At 45.3% G+C, this 14,719-nt stretch overlaps 1 protein-coding gene across 1 annotated transcript in view; it reads right to left on the minus strand.

Annotated features, from left to right (window-relative positions):
* Positions 1-14,719, minus strand: part of LOC103040342 (pappalysin-1) — a 236,254-nt gene that overhangs the window by 27,974 nt on the left and 193,561 nt on the right. The window contains exon 21 of the mRNA XM_049465816.1: positions 9,709-9,780. Coding sequence (XP_049321773.1) covers positions 9,709-9,780 — 72 coding nt within the window. The remainder of the gene's footprint in view (positions 1-9,708; positions 9,781-14,719) is intronic.

Raw genomic sequence — 14,719 nt, forward strand, 5'->3', positions numbered from 1 at the left:
TAACTTTATGCTGCTTTACTCCTGGTGCAAAAATTCAAGCAGTTCAGTTTGGTGGTTTGATGGCTTGTGATCATCCATCTTCCTCTTGATTATATTTCAGAGGTTTTCAATATGGTCAAAACAATGAAAGAAACTCATCATTTTTAAGTGGTATTTTTTCCAGATCTGTATATTTTGTATATATATTTTTGTTGCAGTGTGGACTATCGCTTTAAACCGAAGTCACTCCGCAACCACAAAGCTAATCCATTTTTACACCGATGACATCATCTGGAACAGACAATCCCTACCCAGTCTCAAACTCCCGGCTGGCACTCGCTCTCCTCGCCGCCCGAACTTAGCTGAGACATGTGCACGGCTTCCCAAAGCTCCTCTGTGTTTGTAGAGGCTGTCACCAAAAATACACAGCGCCCCTTTCATGCCAACTTGTGTGACATCAAAATACGGCACAGCAAAGCTTAAAACCAATACAGTGTCCCTGCCAAGTGGAAGACATTGGGAAGGACGTTCAAAGGAGAGAGAATGAATAGAATAGAGAGGACAGAGAGAGAGAGAGAGAGAGAGAGAGAGAGAGAGAGAATGACACATTCATAGCTTTTACTTTAGAAAGATCTACAGTACTGTGTAAAAGTTTTGGGCTTTTGTGCAGATTAGTATGAAATATGGCCTTAATCTGGGTATTAAAAGTGAATTTGTACAGTCACTGATATTAGAATAAAGACATATAAGAATTAAAAACTTGTCATTAAAATCGTTCTAAAAGTAAATATAAATATAAGCAACCAACAGGAATACAACTTGGTGGGTAGTCATGCCAGATTGTTAGGGATGGTTCATTTGGTTCACTACCACAAGTACAGTCAACAGTCTATTTTCACGTCTCACGTGGATTAAGTGACACTAGTAAGGATGCCTACACCGAAGTGAGCAAGGGTGTCGCCATGTTTCCCTTCTAATGGTGAAGCTGGGGGAAGAGCTTTATAAACAAAACTGTAATTCTTTATAAAACGTTTTCTTTCAAAGTCAAACGAGCACTGGATGTTAATCTACACAGACTCTTCTCCTGAAAACTGTTTATTTGGGTGAGAAAAGCACTTCAGTATTTTAACAGTAAGCCTTCGGCGTCTTAGAGTAAGTTTCAGTGAAATCTCTCCAGCATTAAGGCTGGGAGCAGCAGCTTTAGCATTAGCCGCTAACCACAGAGCTAGCGAGATGTAAATGCCCCCGATCCCAGGGTGTTATCAGCTTGCGGTTCATCCCACGTAGCTTAAGTTAACACAGTAAATGCTCAGACTACAGTCTAATATACTCACCTCTAAATGGTGAAAGAGCTAGCGTTGCCGTTAGCGGCTAATGCTAATGGTGCCACACCCAGCCTTAGTGCTAGAGACACTTTACTAAAAATTGACTAAAGAACTCTTACAATGCTGTACTTCAGCAGAGTGGCTTTACTGATCATTAATATCTGACTGGCCAAATTCATACATACGATGGACTGTTGATTTTTGGGAAAATTAAAGGATGTTAAATGGGCCTTATAGTTGGAAAAATATGGTACATCAAATTTACATATCGTAAAATATAGCAAAAATATCTTGTAACTAAGCTAACTACTAAATTGCTAAATAGGCTATAATTGTACTTAGATAAGTACTTGGCTAAGCTAACAAAAATAAAGTGCACTTAAAATCCTTTAATTTTCCCAAAAATCAACAGTGCACATAAAAATCTTGTGCGCCTTATGTATGAATTCTGCCAGTCAGGTATTAAGGAGCAGTAAAGGGAAGTTTTTGGGGAAGTTTCTCCAGCACTAAGGCTGGGTTCAGCAGCATTAGCATTAGCCGCTAACCACAGCGCTAACAGTTCCATGGTTCAGAGACGAGTATATTGGACTGTTGTCTGCATGTTTACCGTGTTAATACAAGCTACGTGGGATGAACCGCTAGCTGATAGCGCTGTCAGGTGATATATACGTCCCACTAGCACTGCAGTTAGCGGCAGATGCTAATGCTGCTGCACCCAGCCTTAGTGCTGGAGAAACTTCACTGAAAACTCACCCTTATAACTCTGAACTTCAGCAGAGTGGCTTTACTGCTCCTTAATACCTGACTGGTAGAATTCATACATACATAGCACTGGATTATTAGGTGCACTGATGATTTTTAGGAGAATTAAAACATTTTAAGTGCACCTTATAGTCCAAAAAAAAGTAAAATAATACATCAAACGGGTAACAGGTAGACTGAAAGACATGGAACGACATGACGAACACTCGACACCATCATTACACCACAGCTACTGAAGCCAGTACTGACTTTAGTCAAAGTCAAGTCAAAGTCAAAGTGGTTTTTATTGTCATTTCAGCTATATACAGAGTACACAGTGAAACGAAACAACGTTCCTCCAAGGACCATGGTGCACATAAACACAGTGTAGACAGAACAATAGTGCAACAGTACAAAAGTGCAGACAGACAAAACAACACAATACAGACAAAGAATAATAAATAACAAGACAGTGTGCAAATTATGCAGTGTGCAAAAAGTGTGCAAAAAAGACCAGTGAGGTAGTAATTACCTCTATTACACAGTGTGCAATAGAGTCCAGTGAGGTAGTAGGGTTTTTAGTGCTTTCCATTTTCTGGGGTAAGTGGGGTAAGAGTGTGTGTGCATGTACAGAAAAAACATCAGTTCAGTCTCTGCAGTTGAGGAGTCTGATGGCTTGGGGGTAGAAGCTGTTGCAGAATCTGGTCGTGCTGGACCGGATGCTGCGGTACCTTCTTCCCGAAGGCAGGAGGGAGAACAGTTTGTGTGAGGGATGAGTGGGGTCATTCACAATGCTGGTTGCTTTGCGGATGCTGCGGGTGGTGTAAATGTCCGTGATGGAGGGGAGAGAGACGCTGATGATCCTCTCAGCTGTCCTCACAATACGCTGGAGGGTCTTGCTGTCAGAGACGGTGCAGGTCCCAAACCAGGCAGTGATGCAGCTGCTCAGGATGCTCTCAATGGTCCCTCTATAGAAGAGTGTGAGGATGGGTGGAGGGAGACGGGCCTTTCTCAGCTTCCGGAGGAAGTAGAGACGCTGCTGGGCTTTCTTGGCTGTAGAGCTGGTGTTCAGGGTCCAGGTGAGGTTATCTGCTAAGTGGACACCAAGGAACTTGGTGCTCTTAACAATCTCCACAGAGGACCCGTCAATGTTGAGTGGAGAGTGGGTGTGTTGTGCTCTCCTGAAGTCAACAATCATTTCCTTTGTCTTGTCCACATTCAGGTGAAGGTTGTTGACTGTACACCAGTCTGTCAGCCGCTGCACCTCCTCTCTGTATGCTGACTCGTCGCCTTTGGTGATGAGACCCAGTACGGTTGTATCATCGGCGAACTTGATAAAGCTGTTAGAACTGTGTTTTGCAGCACAGTCATGAGTCAGCAGGGTGAACAGCAGAGGACTCAGGACACTGCCCTGGGGGGCCCCAGTGTTCAGTGTGATGGTGCTGGAGGTGCTGCCCCCTAACCGGACTGACTGGGGTCTCCCCGTCAGAAAGTCCAGGATCCAGTTGCAGAGGGGGGTGTTGAGGCCGAGCGAGCTTAGCTTCCTGATGAGGTTCTGTGGGATGATGGTGTTGAATGCTGAACTGAAGTCTATAAACAGCATTCTGACGTAAGTGTCCTTCTTCTCCAGGTGGGTGAGGGAGAGATGAAGGGTGGTGGTGATGGCATCGTCCGTGGAGCGATTGGGACGACACGCAAACTGCAGGGGGTCCAGTGAAGAGGGCAGTCGTGTCTTGATGTTCCTCATGACTAGCCTCTCGAAGCACTTCATGATGATGGGTGTAAGTGCAACGGGACGGTAGTCATTGAGGCAGGACACTGTGGACTTCTTCGGCACGGGAACGATGGTGGTGGACTTGAGGCACGTTGGGACAGTGGCGCTGCACAGGGAGATGTTGAAGATGTCCGTGAGAACATCTGTCAGCTGGTCTGCGCACTCCCTGAGCACTCTGCCGGGGATGTTGTCTGGTCCTGCAGCTTTTCGTTGGTTGACTCTGCGCAGAGTGTTCCTCACATCCACTGCAGTCAGGCACAACACCTGCTCGTCCGGCTTGGGCATGGTCTTTCTCGCCATCGTGTTGTTTTGTGCCTCAAACCGTGCATAAAAGTTGTTCAGGGCATCAGGGAGGGAGGCATCACGTTCACAGGACGGTGGCATTGTCCTGTATTTGGTGATTGCCTGGATGCCCTGCCACATACGCCGCGCATCACCCGTGTCCTTGAAGTGGCTGTGGATTCTCTGGGCGTGTGCGCGCTTTGCCTCTCTGATGGCTCTTGACAGGTCGGCTCTCGCTTTCCTCAGGGCCACCTTGTCACCCACTCTGAAGGCGGAGTCGCGGGTCCTCAGCAGCGCACGTACCTCAGCAGTCATCCAAGGCTTCTGGTTTGGGCGTGTAGTGATGGTCTTGGAGACAGTGACATCATCAATACACTTGCTGATGTAGCCAGTGACTGATGCTGCATACTCCTCCAAATCAACAGAATCGCCTTCAGTAGCAGCCTCCCTAAACATGTCCCATGCAGTGCACTCAAAACAGTCCTGAAGGGCAGAGATGGAGCCTGCCGGCCAGGTTTTCACCTGCTTCTGAACTGGTCTGGAGCGTCTGATGAGTGGGGTGTATATTGGAGTCAGCCAAACATACATGTGGTCTGAGAAAGCGAGGTGGGGGCGGGGCTCCGCCCGGTACGCGCTGGGGATGTTTGTGTAAACAAGATCCAGCGCGCTCGCTCCTCTCGTTGCAAAGTCCACATGTTGATGGAATTTAGGGAGCACTGACTTGAGATTTGCGTGGTTGAAATCTCCAGCGATAATAAACAGTCCGTCTGGGTGTTTGTTTTGCAGATCGCTGATAGACCGATAGAGTTCACACAGAGCCTCTTTAGCATTAGCAAAAATGCTAGCGCTGGGTGGGATGTAGACAGCAGCTATTAGCACGGCGGAGAACTCCCGTACTAAATAAAAGGTCTGCACTTGACTATCAGGAACTCCACCAGCGGAGAGCAGTGTTTGGCGACAGTCACAGCGTTGTTACACCATTCCGTGTTGATGTAAACACACACGCCTCCACCGCGGGTCTTCCCGGATAGAGCCGCGCTCCTATCCGCTCTGAACGTGGTTAGCCCGGCTAGCTGAATGGCGCTGTCCGGAATGTTGTCGTTCAGCGACGATTCCACAAAAACCAAAGCACAGCAGTCTCTGAACTCACGCTGGGTTGTTCGCTGGAGTCGGATGTAGTCCAGTTTATTGTCAAGGGAACAGACGTTTGCCAGAAAGAGCGATGGTATAGCCGGCCAGCTAGGACTAGCCTTTAGCCTCGCACGGATCCCGGCTCTCTTTCCGCACTTCCGCTTACACTCGCACCGCTTGCGATGGCACTTCCGCTGGGCTCCGGCGTCAGGAAACACCGCGGGCTGGCGGCCTGGGTCTCTTAGCAGGCTAAGCTCAAGTAGCGTCTGCAGAACCTCGTCCGGTAGCGTGTTTTCTGGCTGATTTCTCCACTGTAGCAGGGTCTGGCGGTGGTAGAACATGTGCACGGGTGTTCCGATGCACATATTTGCAGGAAATAAACGGAAAAAACGACAAATAGTAACACAAAAGCACCATTTAACGGACCCGGAGCGGCCGCTGCGTGTTAACGCGCCGCCATAAGACAAGGGCACACTAGCAGGGCTAGCAGGAACTTCAAGCTACACCAGACTGCTCTTTTTACTTTTTTACTTTACTTTCACTTCAGGTACGCTGTAGCAGCAACAGCAAACGCGCTTTTCAGCGCGCTTTTTTCGGACAAGGTTGGGCGATTCTCACTTGAGCGGGGTGTGGCAAACCCCCTCTTTCACACTCTCTCTGTTTGCAGACCTCGGGGGCGTTACTCACGGCTTTAAAAGACAGTCTGGTGGCGCTGATTTCCTAAATAAGACAAGGGCACACTAGCAGGGCTAGCAGGAACTTCAAGCTACACCAGACTGCTCTTTTTACTTTTTTACTTTACTTTCACTTCAGATACGCTGTAGCAGCAACAGCAAACGTGCTTTTCAGCGCGCTTTTTTCTGACAAGGTTGGGCGATTCTCACTTGAGCGGGGCGTGGCAAACCCCCTCTTTCACACTCTCTCTGTTTGCGGACCTCGGGGGCGTTACTCACGGCTTTAAAAGACAGTCTGGTGGCGCTGATTTCCTATATCGCCCGCAGCTGTGCGCAATCTAGAATCCTATTACATCACTCACACTCGCCGAGGCGTCAGCCGAAGGCGTCAGCTGTTGAGACCCTCTCGTGTGAAGACCAACGCGGGTAAAGACCTGCGAGTCTACCTGCGCGAGTCCACCGAGCAAGGCCACCGACAAGGCAGCCTGTCCTACTGCCTCCTAAAATGTGCTCCCAACACATCTCAGTTATGTCCGGCACGCACAGAAGGCGTAAAAACACAAACAGGCGCCAGGATCATACTAACCTGCGTCCACTAAAACAAACCACGCCCACTACTACCTCATTCTCTGTTGGGCTATGGAACTGCCAGTCGGCTGTTAATAAAGCAGACTTTATCGCCTCTTATGCGAATCATCAGTCATTACAACTGCTGGCACTGACTGAAACTTGGATCAAACCTGAAAATACTGCTACACCGGCGGCTCTTTCCAATTATTATTCCTTCTCCCACACTTCTCGTCTCTCTGGACGAGGAGGTGGAAGGGGCCTATTAATCGCTAATGGCTTAAAGCATACTCCACTATTACCGGCAAACACATTCAATACATTTGAGTATCATGCCACACTGGTTAATACTCCAGCAAAACTTGCCATTATTGTTCTCTACCGTCCTCCTGGACAAATGGGCGAATTCACGCATGAGCTTGACATGCTACTGTCTTCTATCCCTGAGCAAGATTGTCCCATGCTCATTCTATGGGATATGAACATCCACCATGACAGTACCAGCTTCACAGACTTACTATCCCTCATGCAGTCTTTCGAACTGGAGCAGGTCCCCAGCCCTCCAACACATAAAGCTGGCAAACAACTAGACCTGATCTTCACTCGTAACTGTGACACCGACTCTCTAACTGTCACTCCTTTGCACGTCTCAGATCACTACTTTATGAAACTCAATGTTCATATTTCAAATAAACCCACAGCTGCTCCTACTATGGTCTCGTTCCGCCGAAATCTTCGAGATCTCTCAGCAGACCAGTACTCCTCGCTGGTGACTGACAATATGCCTCCACCAGGCTCATTTTCATCACTCAATGTAAATGATGCCACTGACACTCTCTGCTCCACACTAAGCTCCTGTTTGGACAACCTCTGTCCTCTTACATCTCGAGCCATTAGCTCAAACAAACCGCAGCCATGGCTTAAAAATGACACACTCAGGGAACTACGCTCCAAACTCCGAGCTGCCGAAAGAAAATGGCAAAAAACCCAAAAACAAGCAGACCTAAAAAAATACCAACTGCTCCTGGCTTCTTTCTCAGCCAACCTCACTACTGCTAAAGCTGAATTTTATCACAATAAATTCTGCTCTCTCACAGACTCCCGGAAACTATTTGCTACATTTAAATCACTACTCAACCCTCCGCCTCCTCCTCCGGCTACATGCCTTACGGCTGAAATACTTGCCTCATTCTTTAGTGGCAAAGTGGCGGCCATCAGCAACCAGTTTACTGATGCACAATGTAGCAGTCCTACTGCATCCTCTACTGCCCGGTGTCCCTCCACCGAAGGCGTTGCTTTCTCCTCGTTCACTCCTCTCACTGAGAACGAGACACTGGCTCTCCTAACACGTAGCCGTCCTACTACGTGTCCGCTTGACCCAATTCCTTCAAACCTACTGCAAACTATCGCACCTGCAATCATTCCGGCTATCACTCACACGATCAATGCCTGTTTAACTTCTGGTGTATTCCCCACTGCTTTCAAACAAGCACATGTGACACCACTGCTTAAAAAGCCTTCTCTCAACCCCGCCCAGGTTGACAACTACAGACCAGTCTCACTGCTACCCTTTCTCTCTAAAACACTAGAAAGAGCAGTTTTAAATCAGGTCTCTGGCTTCCTCTCCCAGAATGACCTTCTGGACCAGAACCAATCTGGGTTCAAAAAAGGACATTCTACCGAGACGGCTCTGTAGTCTGTGACTGAAGCGTTGAAAACTGCCAGAGCTGCAGGTCAGTCCTCAGTGCTCATTCTGCTGGACCTCTCGGCCGCATTTGACACAGTCAACCATGACTTCCTCCTAACTATACTCTCAAACATGGGGATTGCAGATAATGTGCTGTCATGGTTCAGATCATACCTCACTGGGCGCTCGTTCAAGGTGTCGTGGCAAAGGCAGCTGTCCTCAGCCCGCTCCTTATCCACTGGGGTTCCCCAAGGTTCGGTACTGGGACCCCTTCTCTTCTCCATATACACCACCTCTCTTTGTCAGGTTATCCGCTCACACGGATTTTCCTACCATTGCTTTGCTGACGACACCCAGCTATACCTGTCGTTCTCACCTGAAGATCACTCAATCTCTGCACGGATATCGCAGTGTCTCTCTGACATATCCTCATGGATGAGGGAGCATCACCTTCAATTAAATCTCTCAAAGACTGAACTTCTGGTTATACCAGCAAAACCATCTTTTCAACACAAATTCTCTATAAGTATCGACTCTCTCTCTCTCTCACCGACAAAGGTTGCTAGGAACCTGGGTGTTATGGTTGATGACCAACTCTCCTTCATGCACCATGTGGCCTCGGTTGCTCGGTCCTGCCGCTTTGCGCTCTATAACATCCGAAAAATTAGACCGTTCCTGACGCAACAGGCCACCCAACTCCTGGTGCAAGCGGTCGTCATCTCACGCCTCGACTACTGCAATTCCCTGCTAACTGGCCTCCCGGCCTGTGTAGTAAAACCACTCCAGATGATCCAGAATGCAGCAGCACGTCTGGTCTTCAACCAGCCAAAACGGGCACATGTCACCCCGCTGCTCATTGAGCTCCATTGGCTACCAGTTGATGCTCGCATCAAATTCAAAACTCTTACAATCGCCTACAAGGTGATGACAGAACAGCTCCTTCCTACCTGCACTCGCTCCTGAAGGCTTACGCTACCTCCCAGCCGCTGCGCTCCTCCAGTGAACGTCGCCTCGCTTTGCCAAACATTCACACAAAGCAATCCAGACTGTTCTCATACAGAGTTCCCCAATGGTGGAACAAACTACCTTCCACTACCAGATCAGGAGAATCTCTCACTATCTCCTGAAGGCAGAGCTCTTCAAAGAGCACTTACTCTCCTAACACCTCTAACACACTAACTACTTCTAACCTCATTTCCTTCTTCCTCTCCTTCACTCCTCTATCCTATTATTCCCCTTTGTCCTCCTTTTATCCCTATCCAAAGATGTTTTTCCTTTAAACTTATTTTACATTGTACTTGACTATTGTAAGTCGCTTTGGACAAAAGCGTCTGCCAAATGTAATGTAATGTAATGTAATGTAATCTTGATATTCTTTGATATTCTTTAGCGCCGAGCTCCGCTACATCTCCATTGTCTTCAGGACTCTTCCTGGGTCTCTGTGAACGGAGGTCAGGGCGAGAGCAGAGGAGGGTGAGGATGAGGTGGAGGAGGAGAAAAGAGGAAGGAGAGGAATTTGGGTGGAGGTGTTTTATCACAAGATCTTACCTCACAGCCTCGGATGCAGTGGAGGACCTCCGGGTGCGGGTACCACTTCAGACCCATGGTGCAGACTAAATGCTGTGGGCAGAAAACAGACAGAATTGAGCTGAAAGAAAAAAAATACAATATTGGTCAAAAGTTTGGACACCTCTTTTCATTCGTTGTTTTTCTTTATTTCTTTGTTTAATTTATTTTCTACTTTTCTAAGTGTTTATCCTCCACATTAATCCCCTGATCTAAACCTGATGAACTGAGATTTATGTGATTTGAGATGATTTAATTGGGATGAGCTGGAGCTTCTTTCTCAGCGTGAAGGAAAAGCAGCAGCAACTATTGTTCAGCACCTCCAGGAACTCCTTTCTTCAAGACGCTGAGAAAACTATTCTGGTTTGTTTAACATATTCTGGTTTGTTTAACACTTTTTAATGCTTACCAAATAATTCTGCACTTGTTTCTGTACAGCTTTAATATAGTCTTTAATATTGAATTTACTATGTAAAAATCATAGAAAGAAAGAAAACACATTGAATGAGAAGAGGTGTGTCCAAACTTTTGAATGGTACTGTATATTATATGAAATTATATTATATTTTAAATATGTACCATTCACAGTATAATCCTTATGTACAAACAGCCATGAATTTGCTCTTTTTTTACCTATTGTAGTTATTGTTTTTTAGTTTTAAAAATACAATAATCTCTTCCTGACAAAAGTCAGCAGCCAGCCATCCAATCCTATCTTAGCCACGCAGGAGCGGCGCAGAGTGAAAACCCAACTATTAACTCAACAATAAACTGAATAAAGAATAAAATAACATTACTGTTCTCTTAAATGAGCTGCTGGTGTATCTTCACAGTGTGAACGAGCAGCTCAGTATCTGTCTCTGCTGAGACGCACAAAAGCGCAGCGCTGTTAAAATAGCAATCTGCCACAGTCAGAGCTCACCTGGTTCTTAAAGGGAATGACAACTGAAGCACTGATTGGTTTATTTCACATTATGCCGAAAATTAACCACACCCATGATTAATTAAGATAATTAGTTATAGCCTTTAGCAAGTCATGAGTATTTTTTGTGCCCTAATGATACCAAATACACTCGGACATGCCCTTAATCTAGCTGCTCGATACGCAATTGACAGGTGTTCTATATATCGCTTAAATAGGACCTTAAATCCCAAACGTTGTACATATATTTCCTTGCTGCTGCTGATGAGTTTCTTTGATTTTACCAAATTGAAAACCTCTGGAATATAATCAAGAGGAAGATGGATGATTCCAAGCCATCAAACCAAGCTGAACTACTTTGTGATTTTTTTGCACCAGGAGTGCAGGCATAAAGTTATCCAAAAGCAGTGTGTAAGACTGGTGGAGGAGAACATGATGCCAATATGCATTAAAAACTGTGATTAAAAACCACCAGGGTTATTCCACCAAATATTGATTTCTGAACTCTTAACCTTTGTGTGGTGTTCGGGTCTGTGGGACCTGTTTTCATATTTCATCAAATGATACAAAAAATATATTTTTTCTAACTCAAACTCATTGGCATTGGCTCATTTTTTGTGAAAAACATATATCAAACATATTTTCGATAAACACACACAGAGCTGTATATGACCTACATATCCTCCATGAATTCTGGTAAATGTATGACTCTGAGAGTGCTGTTTCTAAAACTATACTAGACAAGCATTTTTTAACGTCAAAGTTTGGTCAGGCTCTGCGACGCTGGCCCTTTAAAAGAAAAAAAAGAACAAAAAAGCGAGCTGGCGTCACTCGATCCCACAGTCAATCACAACAAACCGGCGGTGTGAGGAGGAGGAGGAGGAGGAGGAGAAGCAGGGGAGAGAGAAACGTCCACGCTGTGCCAAATCCTGGAATAGGAAACACTCCAAGTCCAACACCTTGTGAAACTTTACCTTCTTCATAACACGGATCATTACGTCGGTTAGAGCGCATAAATTATCACACTTTCCTGCAGCCAGGGAAGCGGACAATAAGTAGACTATTGTAGAGATGCACTCTAAATAAATTAAATATACACTGACACTATTAACATGGGGTCCCATGACTTTTGCCATGTCCTATGGAAGCTAAAGGACAATGCACTGACCTGTGGGATATATGTGTGCTGGGTCTCCGGCATTGAATATGGACGTGATTTCTGTTTATATGGACGATTCCAGCCAGAAGCTGCCGGTCACAATCATTAGCACCATCTAATGCACTAGCTCTCCACTCTGGGCGGAGTATATACATATATACTGGGACAACATATCGTCGCTGTCCAATGAAAAACTGGTATCTACAAAACGGAAACTTTACAGGAGAGATAAAACCTACGAAACCTACGTTTTTTTCGGGTAATTTTGGAGTAACACACTAACTTTAGCTCACCGCTATTGTTAGCTAGATCTACGCTAATATTAGTATGCTAGCTAACTCCCTGCTAATGTTAGCTAGCTCTCCGCTAATGTTAGTATGCTAGCTCACTCGCCGCTAATGTTAGTATGCTAGCTAACTCCCCGCTAATGCTAGCTGGCTCTCCGCTAACGTTAGTTCTCTCCTCAGTAATGTAGCTAGCTCACCGCTAAAGTTACTATGCTAGCTAACTCACCAGTAATGTTAGTTAGATCTCTGCTAACGTTAGTTCTCTCCTCAGTTATGTTAGCTAGCTCTCCGCTAACGTTAGTATGCTAGCTCACTTGCCTCTAATGTTAGTATGCTAGCTAACTCCCCGCTAATGTTAGCTAGGTCTCCGCTAACGTTAGTTCTCTCCTCAGTAATGTAGCTAGCTCACCGCTAAAGTTACTATGCTAGCTAACTCACCACTTATGTTAGCTAGCTGTCCGCTAACGTTAGTATGCTAGATAAATCGCCGCTAATGTTAGTATGCTAGCTAACTCCCCGCTAATATTAGCTAGCTCCCCGCTAACGTTAGTTCTCTCCTCAGTAATGTAGCTAGCTCACCGCTAAAGTTACTATGTTAGCTAACTCACCACTAATGTTAGCTAGCTCTCCGCTAACATAAGTTCTCTCCTCAGTTATGTTAGCTAGCTCACTGCTAAAGTTACTATGCTAGCTAACTCCCCGCTAATGTTAGCTAGCTCTCCGCTAATGTTAGTATGCTAGATAACTTGCTGCTAATGTTAGTATACTAGCTAACTCCTCGCTAATGCTAGCTAGCTCTCCGCCAACATTAGTTCTCTCCTCAGTTATGTAGCTAGCTCACTGCTAAAGTTACTATTCTAGCTAACTCACCACTAATGTTAGCTAGCTCTCTGCTAATGTTAGTATGCTAGCTAACTCACCACTAATGTTAGCTAGCTCTCCGCTAACGTTAGTTCTCTCCTCAGTTATGTTAGCTAGCTCTCCGCTAACGTTAGTATGCTAGCTAACTCCCCGCTAATGCAACCTAGCTCTCCGCTAATGTTAGTATGCTAGCTCACTCGCCGCTAATGTTAGTATGCTAGCTAACTCACCACTAATGTTAGCTAGCTCTCCGCTAACGTTAGTTCTCTCCTCAGTTATGTTAGCTAGCTCTCCGCTAACGTTAGTATGCTAGCTAACTCCCCGCTAATGCAACCTAGCTCTCCGCTAATGTTAGTATGCTAGCTCACTCACCGCTAATGTTAGTATGCTAGCTAACTCCCCGCTAATGTTAGCTAGCTCTCCGCTATTGTTATGATGGAATTGGCCCTCATCAGGACCACCTCAGGAAAGGAAGAGCAAGAGTTACCAGTTTCAGCAACGAAAGTTCACACTGTATTTTGGTTTGTTTGACACTTTTAAGTTACTACATGATTCTTTATGTGTTCCTTCATAGTCTGTAACTTTTGTTAGCAATGTTAGCCTAGCATTGTTTTTGACAGTGTGTTTGTGTGTTTGTGTGTAGGCTAATGTGTTATCAGGACATAATCAGCATGAGATGCCCAGAGGTCAGGGAGTCCTCTGCCATTGGCCAGATTTATGTCAGATGCACAGCAACACACACACACACAGAGCCTCCTCACTTTCCTCTCTCGCTTAGCCACCACTGCAAACTAAGGTATTTTACATTTCGTAGCGTCAGCAGATCAATGCGAGAAAAGGTGGGGAATAAATGATCAGAGCAGGGATGAGTAGGAGAAACAGTGGAGCGTTCGTTTGAGGACAGATGTGACTGTAGGGCGGCACACGCCGTCCCAAAATCACACACTCCCACGTGGGCCAGGGAGCAATCAGATACCCCGGCTTCACTGGCTGTGGGGAAGCACAAATTTATTTTTTATTTTATTCCTTTTCTCCCCGATTTGGAAGGAAAATTACCTCCAGAATCAGAATCTGTTGGTAAGTAACATGTGGTCATATTATCGGCCAGTTCTGCCTATAGCATAGGTTCCTTCTTATCTCTCCGCTAATCGCATCAAGGAAATTAAAAAATATCAGATTATAACACATTATTTCTGGTGAAAAACAGCTAATAAAAGCTAATAGAAGGAGGCTCTGTTCGAAGTGATTTTAAGGACGCAGCTGATGTATCCTTCCTGGCCTTCAGTTATACACAATTCTGAGAAAACAGCACCACAAAATTGTTGACGAAATGGCAAGAAATGATGACTTAATTTTTAAATTGTTAGTTTTTATTGTAATTATATAATGTTTGTGGGTGATTTCACCACAAAGCCACATTAAACTGTTACATACTCTAAGTGCAACCAAAGAATCAGAATCATAAGGTAAGTAACATGCGGTCCCTTTTTATCAGCCAGTTCCACATAGCGCCATAGCGCAGTTTCCTTCTTGTCTCTCTGCTAATCGCTTTAAGAAAATTCAAAACACGTCACCTCCAACTTTAGATGAACACTGTTATAAAACATTATTTCTGACAGAAAATGACTAATAGAAGGCTGTGCCATTTTAAGTCATTTCAAGGACACAGCTGATGTATCCTTCCTGGACATCAGTTACAAACAATCCTCAGAAAAAACAGCACCACAAAAAATTGACAAAAATGGCAAGAAATTAAAATTAAAA

This window comes from Astyanax mexicanus, chromosome 1, assembly GCF_023375975.1.
Source record: "Astyanax mexicanus isolate ESR-SI-001 chromosome 1, AstMex3_surface, whole genome shotgun sequence".
Classification (NCBI taxonomy): Eukaryota; Metazoa; Chordata; class Actinopteri; order Characiformes; family Acestrorhamphidae; genus Astyanax; species Astyanax mexicanus.